The 19,980-nt window shown below is 31.2% G+C and overlaps 2 protein-coding genes across 3 annotated transcripts in view; one reads left to right on the forward strand and one right to left on the reverse strand.

The window, feature by feature from the left end:
* Window positions 1-12,686, forward strand: part of LOC131845099 (cilia- and flagella-associated protein 299-like) — a 251,121-nt gene extending 238,435 nt beyond the window's left edge. Inside the window, exon 6 of the mRNA XM_059194126.1 lies at window positions 12,668-12,686. Coding sequence (XP_059050109.1) covers window positions 12,668-12,671 — 4 coding nt within the window. The 3' untranslated portion in view covers window positions 12,672-12,686. The remainder of the gene's footprint in view (window positions 1-12,667) is intronic.
* LOC131845095 (NADPH oxidase 4-like) lies at window positions 63-19,793 on the reverse strand. Of its 2 annotated transcripts, XM_059194119.1 has the most exons (12): window positions 19,573-19,793; window positions 11,925-12,020; window positions 9,768-9,966; window positions 8,368-8,465; window positions 7,586-7,764; window positions 6,977-7,097; window positions 3,514-3,609; window positions 3,191-3,331; window positions 2,639-2,745; window positions 1,944-2,066; window positions 1,108-1,581; window positions 63-209 (listed from the first exon to the last, which is right to left on the reverse strand). In XM_059194119.1, the coding sequence occupies exons 1-12, from the start codon at window positions 19,630-19,632 to the stop codon at window positions 86-88; spliced, it is 1,818 nt and encodes a 605-aa protein (XP_059050102.1). In that variant the 5' UTR covers window positions 19,633-19,793; the 3' UTR covers window positions 63-85. The 2 variants fall into 2 exon arrangements, with proteins under 2 accessions (XP_059050102.1, XP_059050103.1); XM_059194120.1 differs by lacking the exon at window positions 1,944-2,066.
* Between the last annotated feature and the right edge of the window lie 187 nt (window positions 19,794-19,980).

Raw genomic sequence — 19,980 nt, forward strand, 5'->3', positions numbered from 1 at the left:
AAGGTCATTATTGATCGATGTTGCGACTAATAAAACCAACGTTTAATAAACGCACTGTATTTTTTAATAAATAACTACATGTTTTTCAAGAAAATCCTTCATTAATAAACGTGATCTTGGTTTTTGTGTTACTTGTTATGTACGCACATTTACTTCTCAAAGATTTCACTAATTTTTTCGTTCCACAGCAGTATAAATTCAAATGTTGGCTGAAAATAAAAAAGCAGGAGCTTAATACAAATTCAAATTCAAAATTAAAAAATCATTTATTCATGTAGGATATTTTAGCCCCATATGAGCGTCAAATTTTTTATATTATATTTTTTCCCCTACCGCCCAGTTCAGTATATATAGAAGAACTGGCAAGAAACTCTATCGAATTCCTTTTTTTTTAAAAGCCAGTTTATTTACAACGTATATTTATATGTCTGATGTCTTTGTCTAACAATAAATGAAAATGCCGTGCATGAACAACTATTGCTATGCTCTCGTCATTCAAGTAATCGTTTAGTGAGTAACGTTTTGCTCAGTAAATATGATTTAACAGATGTTTTGGATTTATTCAAGAGAATTCCAGTATATACTTTGGTATATATAATAATACATATATTCAAGTGTTTTTAATATCTACTTATTTAGTAGAAGAAGACTCGCATTTGTTTTGCTTAAACCATACGCTACATTAGATATGTTATATTTAAAATTAATTTGACATTATAGAAATTTAATATGTATACTGAAAGTTGAGACAGAAACCAAGACCGTGAATGTAATATTTCTATTTCAATTTATTTTATTTTTTATTATTTGACGGCCTCGGTGGTGTGGCGGTTTAGCACACCGCTTTACTTCCGATGGGTTCAATTCCTCGCACGGAGAAAACATTTGTTTTTATGAATATGATCGTTCGTATCGATCTGGGTGTTTTCTATGTATATGATGTACGTATTTACAAAAATAAAATGTTAAAAATTCTAAATCTTAGTATTTATATCAGTTGTCTAGTACGTATAACACAACTTCTGCATACGCTTGTGGCTAGATGGCCCTGTGTGAATTGTTCAGGCTTATTTATTTATTATTATTCTATTTTTACAATATACTTACTGGGGATACAAATGTACCCAATATCCAAATACACGATCCCAATGAGGTCTGCCTCTTCTTACTCTGCATCCCAATAAAGGATATTCTTTTGCGATTTCATAGCTTTTTAACTCATTAGTATTGTTTGTGTTCCGTTTTTCATTGTCAGCACAAGCATGTCTCTTTCTATTCGGTGTAAGAAGACTCGCTTTCTCATCGTCCGTCATAGCTTTACAAATTTTTGAATGAGTTATTTTACCCTTTTCATTAATAACTATCATATGAGTTAAAGAACATTCATTGGCCTCGAAACATTTGATATCATTCTTTTTTGTACCTGTTACGTAAAATTCTAAATGCAATCTATCAGGTCGATTGGCGTTTCTCAGCTGTAACATAGTTTTGTTTGCCATATCAGCGATCCAAGTTATTTCATCTTCAGTTCGAACAATCCATAGTAAATGAATTCTGCCAGGTGATTTAGATCTTGGGTTCCTAAAACAATTTAAAACTATATAGATATAAAGTCGCTACATTATTATCGTCTAGCAACAATATTTAGTTATGACGACTGGTAGCACAGCCACAAAATTAATTTAAATATATATCAGTCCACCATGGTACATATCAGGTTGACCTATTCACGGCTTCCTCTGAAAACCATCCTCATAAATTCCTGGCGAATTTGTCACTATGAGCTTATTGACCTCACCCTATGCTCATCTTATCATACTCCACTGGTGCTATGGCAATTTAATCTGTAAACGCAGGCTGGTGCACCATTGAGTTATCGTCCATTAAAATATATATAAATGTAGCTAATTATTGAAGTATTAAAAAGAATTGTAAATAATTACAGCAGCATATGATGCAATAGCGACACAAATGGTGTGATCCCAACACCGGCAGCCACGCACAAAGCAACGTCGTCTGCAGCCGCGCCCTGCATAGGGCTAGAGAACGCGCCATCCACCAAGAGACTGTAATGATATTGTATTAACATTAAAAAAACAAATAGTCTACAAATCATTGTAGGAAACATCTGCTCTCTCTTATTTATTTGCAGTCAAATTTGAAACCACATTTCTATTTATATATCAAAAGTAAATATGAGTAAAAACCGATTTTCATTTAATGTTTGACTATTTTTTCTGTTCCAGCATTTAAAACCTCATTATTTCTACCCAAAATATTTCATCGATATCGACACCTAAATAAATATAAATAAACAATATACATACAACATAAAAATATTTAAAAAATTGTTCATTCTCTTGCCAGTTCATCTCAATTGAATACATATGTAGTAGTTCACTACATATGTATTCAATTGAGTAGTAGGAGATAGTATGGAAAAAATTAATACAAAAAACTTGACGTTCATAAGTGACTAAAATATCATGCATGAATGTGATATGTAAAGAAAATGTTGTTATTTAAACAATTTTAGCTTATTTTTATTATTTAGATGTGGATTAGTATTAGTAATTAGAAGTGGATTTTCCACTTGAAGAAGAAAATTTTGTTAGATACCAGAATTTATTTTTCTTACCTTAATCTGTTAGCCCCATTTTCCAACAACAGCTTTTCTAAAGCCTCTGTCCAATCTCCTTTAACTCTAATCCATATAACGAAACTTCTAGAAATGGATGTGGGTACCTACAATTTAATATTATAAGTAATACTAGAAACAATGGACAAAGGATAACATTCGGATAAATAACTCCGGTAGAGCGCAACTACAGCTCTACCATCTATCGTTTCTGTATTAGTGTTCTTCTTAATGATAGTTGTAGTATTATAATCAATAAGCTTTATGACTATTTCATTACAATTACCATATAAGGTTTGAAAAAGAACATTTTCTGTACTTCCATAATATAATCTGCTCAGTAATATGTATATAGAGTACGTTATATACTGATGCCGTAAAACAACTATGTTAGCGTTATGTTTTGTTCTTATAGATAAAATTTCTAGTTTAAGAGGCTCTTTAATTCTCAGATGTGGCAACCTATGAGAATTGTCATATCGAAATAATACAATTCTGGCAGAGCTGTATCCTTTCTCTTTTTTAGAATCGATCAAGTTTTATTTCTTTTACCTTAACAACAGTGAAGGGATGCCACTCTAAAAACGATATGTCTAAACACTGCAGCAAAATGTACTGTCCCATTCTGCAATTGAAGTGTTCATGTGGACAGCTCAATGTCAAACTTATAGTTCGTCCTGCCATGTGGACCACCTGGGATGGATGGAATTATACATACACAAATGTAATACCAATATGTAATATATCTAATAATAAAATTTTTCAATCAACCAAGTAAATTGTATCAAGAGTCGAAAATCAAAAGGCAGCTAGTTACGAATAGCATTGCATAAACATTAAACTAAGAAGAAAAGTTTAATTTCAAAATCACTTACTTCTATAATATGCACCCTTGCGCGATTTCTAGAGAATATTCTCCAAAGTAGATCGATCATAAAGCATCCGAGCGGGAACGTCATCCATGCCCAGGTCTGGAATGGGATAAATGATATAAATTCCCAGATGGGTGATGGGGTAGTCCGCGACATCGAAAATTATATAAGCCCGATCTAAATCCGGAGAGTAACACCTACTCCACGGCGCAGGCGTTTCTTTCAATTTAAAACACAATAAAACCTTCTATTTTAATCCTAAACATGTAACTTTTTATTTTATTACATGACATTTTCCTCGAAAAATATGACACTCTTAATCACAACTAGATTTTGTATGATTCAGTCCACGGTAAGTATTAACGTATATACATACAACTACAGCTAAAATAGATAAACTCAAAGATTTGTAACAGCGAGTCATCAGCAAAATATATCTGTATACAGTAAACATATTACATCTTGTTTAATTGAACATTCTAAACTTACATTACATTCGAGTTCGAACATGGACAATAAAATATTAGTCATTGTTCTTGCGATGGCAGTGTACTCATTGACAATATAACCTTAATAACGTTAAAATTTATAATTTAAACAAATTATCGAATTTTATAGGGGTATAATATACCAATTAAGCCAAGACTGTAAAAAGTCCAATGCGTTTCAATGCATACAGTCTCATCTATTTGAAACGTCAAGTCGCTTGCTTTGTGAGCTATGCTGGCATGATTGAGGGAAGTTATGTTGTCTTATGCGTCTTATTAGTGAAATCCAGCAAAACACGCATCATGAGAATGGCAACGCATAAGTTGTATCACAGATATCACATAACAACGTGATATAGGCGATCTTTCATTAAAATAAAATAAATATGTATATACAAAGCTCACAAAGTTATGGAACCCGGACGAAACCGACGCCAGTGTTATCTTCTCTTTACATTGTGAGCAATATTTACAATGGCAATATTGTACAATACGATAATAAACTCTATCGTTCCACCTAGATGATGTATAGACCTTGAATTGTATCGACTAAATTAAATTTACCGGCTCTTATTGTTGTTAGTAAACAGAATTGAGTTATGTAGTAGGCGTAGCCACTATTATACCTATAATTAAATTTAGAGAAGGCCAAACTAAGATGCAGTAACAAATAGGGCGCGACGGACTAGTCGTAAAATACAGCTATTTGGACACAGCTGTTTCCAGTAATCAATGCTTTTGATAGGTAGATTTATAAAATGTTAAATAGATAGAAAGTAATAAAACTCAAACAAATTACTTCCGCTCTTTAAGTCAATAAACTGACTAATTTGATTTCTTTCATGCCATTATTTGGAGAAAACGATGTTCCTAAATAGCAATAAGGCAGGAGTTTTCACCGAAGTATCTTTAAGGTTTTTAAAATTAGTTGTCAATTACTTTACTATTTATCTGTCCAAAAGGAAAAATTAGTCATCATTTCATATTTTCAAGAAAAATAGAGTAAGTAACTGTATAATTACTGTTACACACTGCGCATTGCAAAAAAAAAATCCTTGAGCAACGAATTAATCGGGCAAGCAACATGTGTTGAAATAACAAACAAAATTTGCTCAGGAATAATCACGGTAAATCAGTTATATAATAGATAAATGAATTTGTAAACAACTGAGAAAAAGGTTTAAAACAGGATTTATGTAAGCAGGAAAATATGGCGGCGAGAGAATATTTGGAATCTACAAATGAGAATTCTGAATAGTGTTACAGAATATTTTATTTTTATATATGAATTTTTAAATACCACTGTAACGACAACTAGATGAGCGCATCCTTTCAAATTAGATTACTTATTGCTGCAGATAGATAAACCTAATCTTTTGATTTCACCATCCAAAAGATAGCATTAAATAGACAGGAAAATATTACAGGAAATCGATAAAGAGATGACAAATCCAATCGATAAGTTTCAGGCAACCAATAAAATCATTTCAGTCAAATATGAACAGAAAAAGCTTCACCCAACAATATTCTTAAAAAAATTACTATCAACGTTTCAATACCCCAATGATATGATACTAAGATGCCCAATATAATTTTATATGCTATACAATAGATATAAAATTCAATAACAATTTGAAATACCGAGTAGCAACAAAATGTCATATACGATAATGCATAAGCACTTACGGCACTAATTTTCTTCAATTATTCAATTAGGTACAGAGCACGTACGAGCGTGGAAAGGCTGAAAGCCATTTCACGGAACGAACAGAATATCCTACTTTAAAGTAGATAATTAGGCGATCGACTTCAATTACTAGAAGCTTTTAAAAGCAACTGCATTTTGTATTTCAATTCTGCACTGATTGTTAATTAAACCAACTTCTATTCGTTTAGCAGAGTTTTTTTTAATTTTGACATATATTTTATATACTTTTTTAGTTAGAGGACCTGGAGAAAGTTGATTCTTATAAATTGCGTGAACTCAATTCCTTGCAACGTTGGTACGATTTCAAAAAATATATTGTTTTTTCCCAAATATTTGAATAGGTATTGGAAACTTGCTAAAAATATATAAGTGGATAATATATTAATTGTTTTAATACAGATTCATTGTTTTTTTTTTATTATTTCAATATATACCTACGTAGAGAAAAAGAACCCATGTTAACCATTTGACCGTTATATTGTGTTCTGTAAATGAAGTAAACGATTTGATAAAACGGATAAAATTGCAACAAAATAGAAGCAATATACTAGAAGCTAATAAAACTTACATAGAGACAACATAAAATAAGAACATTAACGAAGACTTTAAAAGCAACAACTATAATTATTCTTCACTGCACATATTGGCGGCCGTAAATAGCTCTGAGCAAAAAGTAACTAATATATTATTATGTAGGTATCCTCAGGATAAATTAAATGACACCACATATCATGGCCAGTAAAGAATATAAATTTATTTTACTCTATAATTACTACTTACTATCTAATTTGGTATATTTTAATTTTGTACAACATCGTCTGCGTCAGGTCCATACGCAGACCTCTAGTACCTAATTCTGCCGCCAAGTAATTTATATTAATTTGTTTCGATTGAAGTGTGAGATATGTGGAGATATGACATCTCTGTCCTTCAGAATTGCAACGTACATAGATGTAATATATTATAGGTAGATATTTTATTCTTTATGCAGTAGGTAAATCTATAGTATTGTAGACACACAGTCTATGTCTGCAATTAGATGTGTTACTGAAGACGAGGTATATTTTCATTTACATACCTATACTTAGCTATATATTATTCAATAGATAGATATATATTCTGTTTGCACCCTCATTACTAACTATATTGTTAGTAATAACACTAGTATGACGTGTGTCGTGCTATTGAAGTATAGGCGTTGACGACTGTTCATATCAAGTGGACTATTAATGATATAGTTTACATAAAAATACAGTTACAAATAAATTACCTTGGATTTGATTGAAACAAAAGTATGTTTAGATATCGACGAACTATTGCTCCAGTCTTCTTCTTGACTAGTAATTGGACTAGATTCTACACTATCTAATACTTCTTCTTTTAGTACACCACTAGAAAAGAAAAAAAAACAGTAAATTTTATTAAATAATTAACAGGCCACCCCTGTCATATACACTTTTTTTCGGATTACTCTAATGCTGTTGTCCGCAGCTGGCCTTTACAGTTTCACTGGACAATAGGGGGCGAGTGCAGATGGCACTCCAAACTCGTAGGAGAATTTATGGAGCAACTCCCGCCTGACGGATATGACTTTAGTCTAAGGGAACCTCTATGGGTTCGAACTAATTCGTAATTTCGATCCCTGTTTGAATTGGAAGGGAGATCGATGTAAAGAATAGAATATTATATGGACAAGTAATATAGACTTAATAAATTATAGAATTGACGTAACAGTAAAAATAATATATGAATCTGAGCAACTGAATGGTGATCGATCAATTCAAAAAAATTTTTTTTTTTTTGTAGAGACATTTTTTACTTTTATTATTGAACTAAAACATTCAACAACATGAACATAAAGATGATTAAGAACACTGACCTTAAGGGATGAACTATTAGTAGAACTAAAAATATCATATACAGCTGGTGGGTGTACCAGAACGCATTGTAGAGTTTTCTCCGTACCACTCTCACAGAAGTCAGTCCCATCAATATTGTGATGAGCAACATTGACACGCCGGTCAGGCCGGCTTGACTCACCAATAAAGAGAATGGACTCTGTAAATAAAATTTTGTTTCTAATTCCATTATTGTATATTTCCTTCTTCCATAGACGGCCTTGGTGGTCTAGCGGTTTAGCACACCGCTTTACTTCCGACGTTTGCGGGTTCGATTCCTCGCACGGTTGCTCGCATGAGTAGGATTGTTTGTATCGGTCTGGGTGTTTTCTATTTATGTTATGTATGTATTTACAAAAAATATATATCTGTGTATTTATATCAGTTGTTTAGTAACCATAACACAAGCTTTGCTTACGTTGGAACTGGATGGTGCTGTGGGAATTATTCTTTTATTTTCTCAATTGTAGGTCGCCCTTCCACGATACCAAGATAGTCGGAGTCGGAGGCATGATATTTTTGTCCTCCAGAATGGCAACACTTAAGGGGTATCACGGAGTGTCAAGTGAACCAAGTCACAGGCTGAAACTAGTAATAACTAGTTGTCACGAAATCGTCAATACTTTGTAACACGCTATAAAAGTTTACGAGATACATCTACCTATGTACATGTAATTTATATAATTTACTTGTATATGGTGTAAGGTTACTTCGATAGTTATGTTATGTTGTATTATGGATAAAATTAAAAAATAGTACTAACCTCATCTTTGTACTTAGCAAAGTTGATCTCCTTCATTTCATCGTCATAACGTCTCGAGAAATTCCACAAGTTCACAAAATGAGAAACGGAATGTATCACTGAAAAAAATATACATTTGAATAAATTTTTGTTATGGGTGAAAAGTAAACAAATATATATATTAAAAAAACCAACATCAACAATATTATTACGTAATTTTCTGATATCTGTGGTATTATAAAAGTAATATATAGTGTGGAGGTATCGTAGAAATGTAAATACAAAATTCAATTAGAAATTATTCTAATAAATTTTAATACAAGTTTATCATACGTACATATACTAAAATATTTGTTATTTAATGTATAATAGCTTAAGAATGGCTGTTCTTGGTCCCTTAGGGAAAACCACATAAAACATTCTTAAGGTTTAGTATATACACTATAGTATAGGCTTTTATAATAAAACTATATCTTATTCTAAAATCAAACCTGACTAACGAACAAATACATAAGGCACAGTAATATTAACAACGAAAATTAAAAGTAGCTATACACAATTACATTGGTCAGTCAACATAATACAATACAATACAGAGATGCATATAAAATACAATATAGGTACAAAAAATAATATAGGCTCAAATATTCTTATATACAGTTTGAAATAAGCTCTTAAAATGAAAGCGGTCTCAGTCGGTAAGGGTTGTTTCAGTGCATAAAAGTTAAAAATCCTAAAAAGTGGTAGTAACCATTAGCAAACGTCTCAAGAACTTAATGGTGCACTGAGCACGAGCACTCTATAGACGATTTACAGCTCATATCTCACTTTGTTAATGGAATACTATTTATATCACACTTCAATAAAATTACGTAGTTAGAGGGTAACAAAATTATCACACTAAACATTTTTCTAATAAAAATTAGATCGATCAAAAACCTGCCGACATGTAAATTTACTCATTTTGATGAAATCTTTAATATAATATATATTATAGAGGTATATTTTCTGAGTTTGGATTTTAAAGACTTTTAATGTTGATAGCTCACTTATCACTATATAGGCTATATAGCATCACGATATGCTCAATATGAATGGAGCTGCAATGAAAGTATTGTAAAAATGTGGAAAATCTGACGCAGATGAATTTTCGCGGGTCAGCTAGTTTTACTTTACATCAATTATCAACTGCATTATCCAGTTAAATAATATAAATAATTGAACAAAATTAATGTATTTTCAAATGTAAGAATCAATATTTGCCTTTCGTTTGATAAATGCACTGCCATTCGAATATACCTACCTATATCTATCAATATTAATTGCTATAGATAACATTGTTTACAAACTATAATAGTACCTACTACATAATAATAATTTTATTAATACTTAAGTATTTAGAAATTACTGGTAATACTAACAAGCAAACATCACAAGGGTGATTGCGACTGTCATGTGAAAACTCTTCGCTTTCTCCAGCCAAAAGAAAAATATACTTGGCCACAATTCTGAGAGTACTCGGTAAAGTATTTGGTTGAGTTTCTTGCACAGCGGAAGTAATACTAGAGCGCAACATAAATTGAGTACTGATGCGGTGCCACGAGATATGCATAATCCTAACTGAAACCAATAAAAAATGTATATAATTAGAATACAGAATTGTCCAAACCTATGTAGTATACGCAAGTACTTAGTCATAACTCAAGTATTGTAATAGTAGTAGTACCAACCGGAAGAAGGGGAACCATAGTGGTTGGAATTGATTTAATCACGATGTGTTATATACTCTCATTCTCATTTTATCACTGGTGCCCCGCCAGTGATACCGTTAGAACATGTGGGTGCACCATTCCATCATCATCCGTCTATCAACCTGACCATTACGAAACTACAAAACTCTTCCCATAATAATAGCTGTGGATAATTCACACAACGTAATTTAGACTCAAAGTAAGTTGAGCTTAAGTTATAGGTACTAGACCGTTATTATAAATGAATAGTTTTTTTTGTACATACATAAAATACCATCATTGTGGTCTCCCACGCGTTAATATTAACGAAATAAAAGAAAAGAATATAATAAGCAATGATTGGACAACCGCAAAATAACACCTCATTCAATAAAATAAATAGGTATATGATAAAAAGTATGATTAGGGAACTCTATCAACGTCTGTTACGGTGATAGAGCCCCCTAACTCACCCTAACTAGAACAATGCTTGTAATTTTTTTTTAAGTTATAGCAATGCCCGTTTTACACTATTTAATGTATTGTAGTGTTGTAATAAGTTACTTTAAACGTTATGCTTTATTCCAATATATTTCAAACCAAATAATTATGAACTATTAATATGCATAATACCTAGAGTACGAAGTTACATATTCAGCTAGAGTTCAGAATCTTTTATTGGGTGGATAATGTAAATTTATTTATAATGGTGTCAACAATAACTAATTGATTAGTTGCTCAGAGGTGTCAACACTGGTGTATTTTATTTCACACTTTTGCTGCAAGAGGGCGCCACCTACAAACCTTCCTATACTCATCTTTATATTACATCTATCTGTATTTTGTGGAGTCTATATTGAAATTAATATATTAGAAATCTTACAATTAAATATCTTAAACTAATATCTTTATTACAATTTTGTTTAATATTGCAATTTCTTGAACTACGAATATAGACTACATACTCAATGAAATATATTAACTCAGATATTATGTTTAATTGAGTATATAGTCGTATACCTATTACAATAAACTGTGTTGAACTACAAGAATTAAAAAATATACATAATGCTTTGAATTTCCGTCAGTGACAAATACTTACGGATTCTAATTTACTTAACAAACAGTTCATTGCCAAGATGTCATTATAACTAACTAGATGGCGCTGTGTGAAATGTAAAACTCGCTATGTTTTCATTCTCCTCGTATCTAATACTGCCGAGTCCATATTCTGAACACTGACAACTGAATTAGTCCTAAGGAATGGCAATTAGTATTTTTGAGTCCCGTTTGCTATGAACACATAGTTTTCGGGTAATTTATAAATAAAATCAGACAATATAATGTTAAAAATTATTTGTCATCGTATGCCAATTGACGTCGATTTTTCCATTTGCAAGGAAATAAACATTATAAATACGTTTTTAACGCGAAATAATGAAATATTATTTTTTATTAAAATATCAATACATTTTATATCCAATATATAGGTACCTATATTTTAATATTACTTTATCAATAAGCTGTTAATTAAGCAAGCAGTATTGAATTACTCCAGTAATATTTTTGTCCTTTACTATTAACAATTGTCATAATCTGATTACTTATATATTTAATTTTATTGTGATTTTATTTCAATTTAATTTAATAATTATTTTTGTTGTTATTTATATTTAACGTTTGTTTGTGTCTGTACGTACTAACATTAACTATAAGAAAACTGTAATACTAACAAAATGGGCAAGTAAGCCTGATAATAAATACATTACAGCATAATATCTCTCTTTGAATCATAATACAGGAAAAGAAATATTTTTGAGAATAGGATTTAACAGAAATATATCTTACCCCTAAAATTCTTCTTACATAATAAAATTGTCGTCCATATAAATAAAACTTATATGTACTGTAGAAAAAATATGACACTACTGAGATCCATAATATCTGAAACAAATAAAATACCATAATTAATATTTTTAATTAAAAATTAATGTGATATGTGTAACGTCATACAGTCCATGTTAATGTGTAATATTATTTTATCTGTGACGTTACACAGTATCAATATAATTTTCTACAGTTGAAAAAATACGTTTTTCTATATTATTTATTTAAAAAAAAAGTCAATTTTACAGTTATCACTAAACAGATGAATAAAATTTCTGTTATTTTTTTAAAATAGGTAGTTATCCAGGCCAGCTGTTAATGCAAGCGTGTGCACCATTCCTTTATGATCCATAAAAAAATGTATAGACTTTAGTATAGTATAGATGTGCTATACAACATGTGTAACTTGTTGAAAATTACTCCCCACAAACACCATGGTAACCACTTTTTCTATATCGAACACATAAATAACAGCTTATACAAACAATGTAGTGTGAAATAGAGTGATTATATTTAGATTACAAAACCACGTTCCGCATCTTAATTTACTTTAATACCTTTTATTTTAAATATGTATATAAGAAGAATCTTTATTATTTTTGCCTACCTACATAATTTTATAGTAACAGTTCACTGCTTTTGATTTTGTCTATTAAGGAAGTTCCTGAAAACAAATTTTCTTTCTCTTTCTTCTCTTGTTTCAGATAAATACAAAGTAGAAAGTAACTACTCAATTAATATATGGTTTGGTTTTGTTTGGTTATTATAATTATATAATAAATATACTTGTCGCCCGAAATGGGTAAGTCAGAGTATTTCATTAATTTATTTTGGTATAAACAGTATATATGTATATCTATTATAGTTTTTATTATCACAGTTTTTCACCACTACTACCCTACAACGTTTTCTATTTGTACCTAAGGGAACTCCATATGGTAGAGAATTCCATATGGCATTAAGCTCGCCTTTTGTACACGTGTTTTTGTACACAATAAAGAATAAAAACAAAAACAGACATTACAATTATTATATGTAGATATATATGCCTACTGTCGACTTTTACAGAAGTGGTGAACGCAAGACACACATTTCACTCGGTATGTTATCGGTGTTTCCATCACAGGAATCAACTAGCAATATAAATTGATACATTAAGTTTTTTGAAGTCGATCAACTTTGACATCTCGACGTAACGTTCTCTATCGGCGTAGTAGTAATCACTAGGCCACGACGCTATGTAAATTTATTACTAAACTAGCTGTACCTGCGACTTCGTCCGCGTGGAATTTAACTTTAATAAAAATAGTCTAAGTCACTCCTTATTACATCAGCTATCTGCCAAGAAAAGTCCCGTCAAAATCGGTTCAGCCATTTCAGAGATTAGCCGGAACAAATAGACATTTAAAAAAATTTGCCGTATTTATATGCATATGTAAAAATGCATGTAGTAAAAAACAGTTATTTCAATATTATAAACAGACACTCCAATTTTATTTAGGGGGAGGTCCCCGAGAAACGGACACTTAAGGAATAACAAAAATAAAAAAAACCGTGTTACAGATTAATTTGTTTATTTCTCTTTAATAAGTTCTTTGCTATATAACTAATCAATACAGATATATCATCAGTCCCAAATGTTACTTAAAATATACTAGATAATAAAGAATAATTAACATAGAAAAATGGACGTCTTCAAAAAGGGAAGAAAGACGGACAGCGAACTTTTCGTTCATTTTTAAACTTAAACATTATTTAATAAACAATTGGTAAAAATACAATATCTATTATATAATTTATTCAGAAGTAGCTTTTAAATTGTTGAAAAATCGTTCAACTTGAGGCTTATTAAAAGCAACAGCTCTCATTAGACTTGTTAACTCAGGTCTTCTCAAGCTAAGATCTGTTATTATATGGCCTTTCACGAAATCATATTAACAGCACTTTTCTTAGCCATATTGAAGCGATGTTTCAGTTTTAATTGCTCCGCAAGATCGAAAGCCAATTTGAGAAATTCTTTTCTAGTTAAAGGCATGCACCTATTTGACATATCCACCACGTGCGCAATTAGAGCTTCTTCGTACTCCTCGGTAAAAGTTGGGTCATATCTACCTTTTTTGAGTGGTAATATTATTTCTCCTCCTCGTTTTATTTTTTTAATATAATCAAATAGCGCACTTTTTGGCACATTGTAGAATACAGAAGCCTTTCTCAGGGATATTTTTTTTTGACATCACTTTATCAATGGCCTTCTTCAATATTTCATGTTTGATGTTCTTCTCACATCTCGGTTTGGGTGTATCCATGTTGAATCTAAAATCAAAAAACAAAAATAAGAAATTAAACAAAAACTAACTTGCTCTAAAACTGTCCGGTGTTAGGGGACTTTAAGAGTGTCCGAACTTAGGGACCCTTAGATGCATACAAGAAAAATTATATTTAACATTGTGAGTTATGAATCACATAAAAACGCATGATTTATATAAAATTAGTACCATAGCAATAATAATTATTAAGAATGATTAAAATTTCATACTTTAAATACTGTTTATTAGACTACATATTATTAGTTAAAACAAAATTTTTACTCACCTCAAAATTTATACCACGCTCCGCGACGAACAAGTCAGCACTGGCTGTTGACACTCCCCCCCCCCCATTTCACGTGAGAGAAGCTGGCTTACCTAAGCATGAGCAACCAATTGGCGCGCTTGTTCGTACAGATTCAAGTTATAGGATAGGGGACTTCCCCCTATATGTATAGATAGATAAATATTTGTTAATATGTTGATTATTTATTGTTAAAAATAAAATTATTGATTGATAGCTTATTGCTTCTACTAGTTCATATTTTTAAGGAAAATTCCCGAGGTTGGTTTGGTACTGTAATAATATAACATAACAATTGATTTTTTTTTTATTGCGGAACATAATACAGAATTATTCCAGGGGCGACAAAACTGTAAGTTGTAGCATGAATCCATGCATTTCGCTGCGTCGGAAACAAGGAAGTGTAAAGCTGTGTATATAGGCACTTCAGACTCTATTCAGCCCTTGTGCGTATCACGGCAGTGTATTACGGCTTTGACAGCGGCGCCGGGCCTACATCCATTGAACGCTTGAATGCAGCCGATGTCAGCCCGGCTGGAGTGTGGGCCCGCATTAATTAATGAATATCGAACACTATCATGTGGATTTCATTTGCATGCAATGACATGATCTATTTCATCTTTCCAGCATAAATTACTGAACTAGATACGATGGATAGTTTTCAATTGACTAAGGAAGAAGGTTCCTAATACAACTGTATTTTTGTGTACCTACGTCTTAGGTTTAGCAGTTATACTTCAGATGAACGCGGATTCGATTCCTCGCACGACGCAAACATTTGTCCCAGACAAATATTTGAGTCGTGCGTTGATCTAGGTGTTCTCTATATATATTATAATGTATTTGCAAAAAAAAATGTGTGCATTCATTTGTATACGATGTCTAAGAGGAATTAGAATAAGAAGTCCTTGTTTTTGTTATTCCATTAACCATGTGGAATTTAGTACATAATCTTCTTCTTACTTAATACTATAAACGTGGAAGTTTGTCAGTGTTGATTGATGGATGGATGTTTGTCACTCTTTCACGTTAAATCTACTGGATGGATTTTAAATCAACTTTGCACTAATATAGCTTTTACGTCGAAATAATACAAAGGCTATAAATTTAACTCAGGCGAAACCACGAGCATAGCCAGCAAATATAATAATAGGGTTATACAGATCATGGAAATAGTATTGAAACAAAAAATAAAAGGCTGTACACAAATGAAGCTGACTGTACACGATGGTAATAATTTCCCAGTAAGGCTTGAATTAATGCCTAGGTAATAATTGTACGCTGCAACTCGGCTGCACCTGAGACCCTACAATTCACTCCGCTCCTGTAATGCAGTGCAGTTATGTACTTATCAAATACTAGGTAGGTACATATACATTACTACCGACTCTTGTGTACTTGCTACACCTAATAATTTATTTCACATTTTTCTATAAAAACAAACCCGTTTACAATGTTAGTATTAGATCAACACTCCAGGAAATATAAAGATTAAAAAAATATATAATAAAAAGAGAAAATGCTTAACCACAGATTGGCAAAGATCGCGTAACTGATACGAAGATAAAAATACATTTGAAATAAGAACCTCTTTTGAAGTCAGTTAAAAATAAGTTCCCATCAAATTTAAAATGATGCGTGATGTGATGGTTTATACTATTTGATACAACACATTAGCACTTTAAATTGTCGGATTACATTTTTATTTTTGTATGTGTTATCGAGAAAATAAAATTTCTTTCTTTCTGTATAAAAAGATTTTAACCTCTTATGTAGAGCTAACTCTACCATTCCAGTAACATATAGACTTATCTCTACCATTCCAGATAATTATTTAACACACAGACTTATCTCTATGTTAGGTAGAGGTAAGTTTTTAAAGTGCTACACAGGTACACACATTGTGGAAACCACATTACATTATTAGGGTTTACGTAATACCGGGCAAATTGTTATACCATATAAGTTGTCTTTTTTAAATTGTTGCAATTATACAGGGTCTTCTGGATGATAATAGAATAGTGCAGCCACCTGCGCTAACGATTTATTCTGGCGGGGCACGGGGGCTGGAACATGATAAGATGAGCATGAGGTCAGGTCAGTTAGCCCATCGTGATAAATTCATGGTGAATTTGTCACGATGGTTTCCAGAGGGAACCACGTCGGGTTAACCTGACATAGTAAATTGCAAATAATGGGGTTACTAGTAACAATCTCCTTCACTCAATTATATAGGATTAGCCCTAATTGAGATTAATAATAAATATATAATAATATCTAGTGTAATCAAGTTCCCTTAAATATTTTTAACTATTTATACTAACCGCTCTGTCAGGTAGATCTTATCTAAACTAATATTACAAAAGAAGGAAGACTATATTTACTGTTTGTATAATATATTATAATAATTTAGATATTTTTACAAAAAATTGCACCTATACGAAGTTTGAGTCACCTAATATTTCATATCGTTATATTTCATAAATCTACTACGTCATTCCTTATCGCCAATCCCAAAAAAACTAATACGGAAATCTCCATACGATTTTACATGAACAAACAAAACGCTAATAGTCTCTGATGAACCATTTATCTTAACGGCTACTGTGATGATCAATCATATTTATATGTATATTTATAGTGTAAACTCATTTAAATATAGTGACACAAGAATTGGCGCCGTTACGTCAAAATAATGTCTAGTATAGAGGGAAAAATTAGAGATTTGTATTAGATTAGTCATGAACTGGTGACTGTCCATTGATGGTGTACCTATAACAAAAAGGTTGTTTGTACCATTGTTGTAGAAATATGTAGTAAAACTATTTATGAAGGGATAAATATTTTAATGGTAATGGTAGACAGTGAAGTGACATATATATAATTTTGTTTTAATTAAAGAATACAAAAATAAACTTTAAATATATTAATAACAAAAGAGTTTCTCAACAGCCATGCATGTATGCCTTTATTGAGAGATCTAAATAACTATGACGGTTTATATACGAGCTTGAGTACAACTGATTTTTGTCCAATTTTATATATAAGAGTTTAATTAATTATAGAAAGAGCGGATTTTGTTTTGTACCAAGTAAACTACGGAACTATAAGTACTGCACCGATTTTACAAATTCTTTAAATAATGTAGATGTAGTGATATGTAAATGTAGATTGGAGTGACAGACATAAACTATATTATATTATTACATACATAGGTATAAAACTCACAAATTTGTCGCACCCAGGGGAATCCGGGACAGGGCACTAGTTAATTCATATTTCGATTTTCCATTACCCTTGTATGTAGATCAGCGTTATTAAAATTTATACATTTAAAATCACCCAGAAATAGAGCACAGATAAGATAATCGCAGGTTGATTTCCAATCACTTATATCAATGATACCTACTATACATAGACATATATAGATACTACAGCGAAATTTGCAAGTTGAATTATAGAAATTTAAATCTATACCTACTAATATTATAAAGAGGTAAAGTTTGTATGTTTCTTTGTTCAAGACAATCTCTCTAAATTCTTTTACCATATCCTATGTGCTATATGACATCACGATACGACCCATAGGAGTGGAGCAGCAACGGTATTTTTTTAATGAATGATAATGGGACCACCACCAATACCACCACGACCACCAGGGAAGCATGGATAGGATGAACGTGATGTCAGGTCAGTTAGTCCATCGTAATAAATTCACCGGGAATTTATCATGATAGTTTCCAGAGGGAACCGCGTGGAGGTCAACCTAACATGGTACATTGCTAGCAATGGGAACATCAGTCCACATTATTACCATCCCCTTCCCCTCAGCAGTAACGGTTAAAATTACCCAAAAACATGTATGACGGAATTGTTTTCCTTTAAAAGTTATTAAAAAAATATAAGCTAAGGTTAACTCACTATAACTTTTTTTATTCTAATAAAATTTCTTCTAAAATAATGCATTATTTACAAAAGTGTTTTTATAAACATGATATTAATCATTATCTAAATAAATACGTTAGTGGTGAACAGTTTAAACAAATATTTCCGACTTCCATGAGATTTTACACCCAAAAAAAACGATCTAACTTAACGATTAGTATAGTATAGTAGAAAAAATTTCATTTTCTAGTCCATTAAAATATCATTTTTATCTGAACAATTGAATTAAAACATTTTATATACTATTTTATTTGTTATTTATTTATAACAGAAAACATGTGTACCATTTTACTGAAGAAACGATGACATTCACAGAAGTATAAAACTGTGTCGCGAATATAGACGTCCTCCGCCGAGTTTATATAATTCCAAAAAATACATGCTATAATATAAAATTTGTAACAAAAATTTTAAATTCAAACAAAAATTAATATTTGTAGACAAACGTGATGTCGTTTACCCACATCATGTTTGTCTAATAAATTGATAAAATCTAATAAAATTAATTATTTAACGATAACATATTTAATTTATATAAAATTCAAATTTAGTATCAAGTATAATATTTAAACCATTTATATAGTAAGTTGACATTACAATTTGCAATAGCAAGTTTGTATAGGTATGATTCATTCTTGTAGAGTCGAACCTGACTTGAAACTTCTCTTAAAATAAGTTTAATAGTAGTAGTAGAATGCAGACACATTAGACACACATTGTATCAAAAAAAAAAAATACGTAAGTAGGCAAAATATCTACTACACAGATTAATTGTTTTATCAGATTGTTGACATCATCGTACAATTCTTGGAAACACGTCTCGATGCGACCCTTTGGTAGGTCACCAATAGGACTTTACTTTCATTTATTTCATAAAATATCTTAAATTAATAGGCACTTAACTTTTGTGTATATCGCTTACAATTATTTGCACAAAGTTGGTTTAACTATAATATAACAAGTAGTATATATAATATGTTAAATAATTCATAAAGGTTTAAAATAAATAAAATTAAGTTTTAATTTTTTATTATTAATATTATTTCAAACTTACCAAAATAAATCGCCTCTGCAAAAAAACATAACTATTTTTTAAAAGTGTTGTTAACCTCATTCTTCTTGTAGCAATATTTATTCTAATTACATAGTTTTGAATAAAAATAACGTTTTTAAATTTCTAATTTTGAAAATAGAATTTCCCGCATTTTTATTTTTACTACTCGATAGCAAAAGTGTCAAGCGTGTACCGAGCGGCCATGCTCACCGTATGCGAGCCAGAATGTGCAACATGTGACTAATATTACTGTGTCTGGCTGGCTGGACTGTAGTGAATACCGCTAGCGGCTATAGGCGGATGTTAGTCACCGCGTTGTAAGCTCGCTTAGATTTCATATACATACACACTATTCTGTTTCTTTTCGCTAGCAATAAAATCATGTATGAACTTTCATATCAGCACCAA

The sequence above is a fragment of the Achroia grisella genome, unplaced genomic scaffold, assembly GCF_030625045.1.
Source record: "Achroia grisella isolate CSIRO2021 unplaced genomic scaffold, CSIRO_AGI_Agris_v1 utg452, whole genome shotgun sequence".
NCBI classification, from domain to species: domain Eukaryota; kingdom Metazoa; phylum Arthropoda; class Insecta; order Lepidoptera; family Pyralidae; genus Achroia; species Achroia grisella.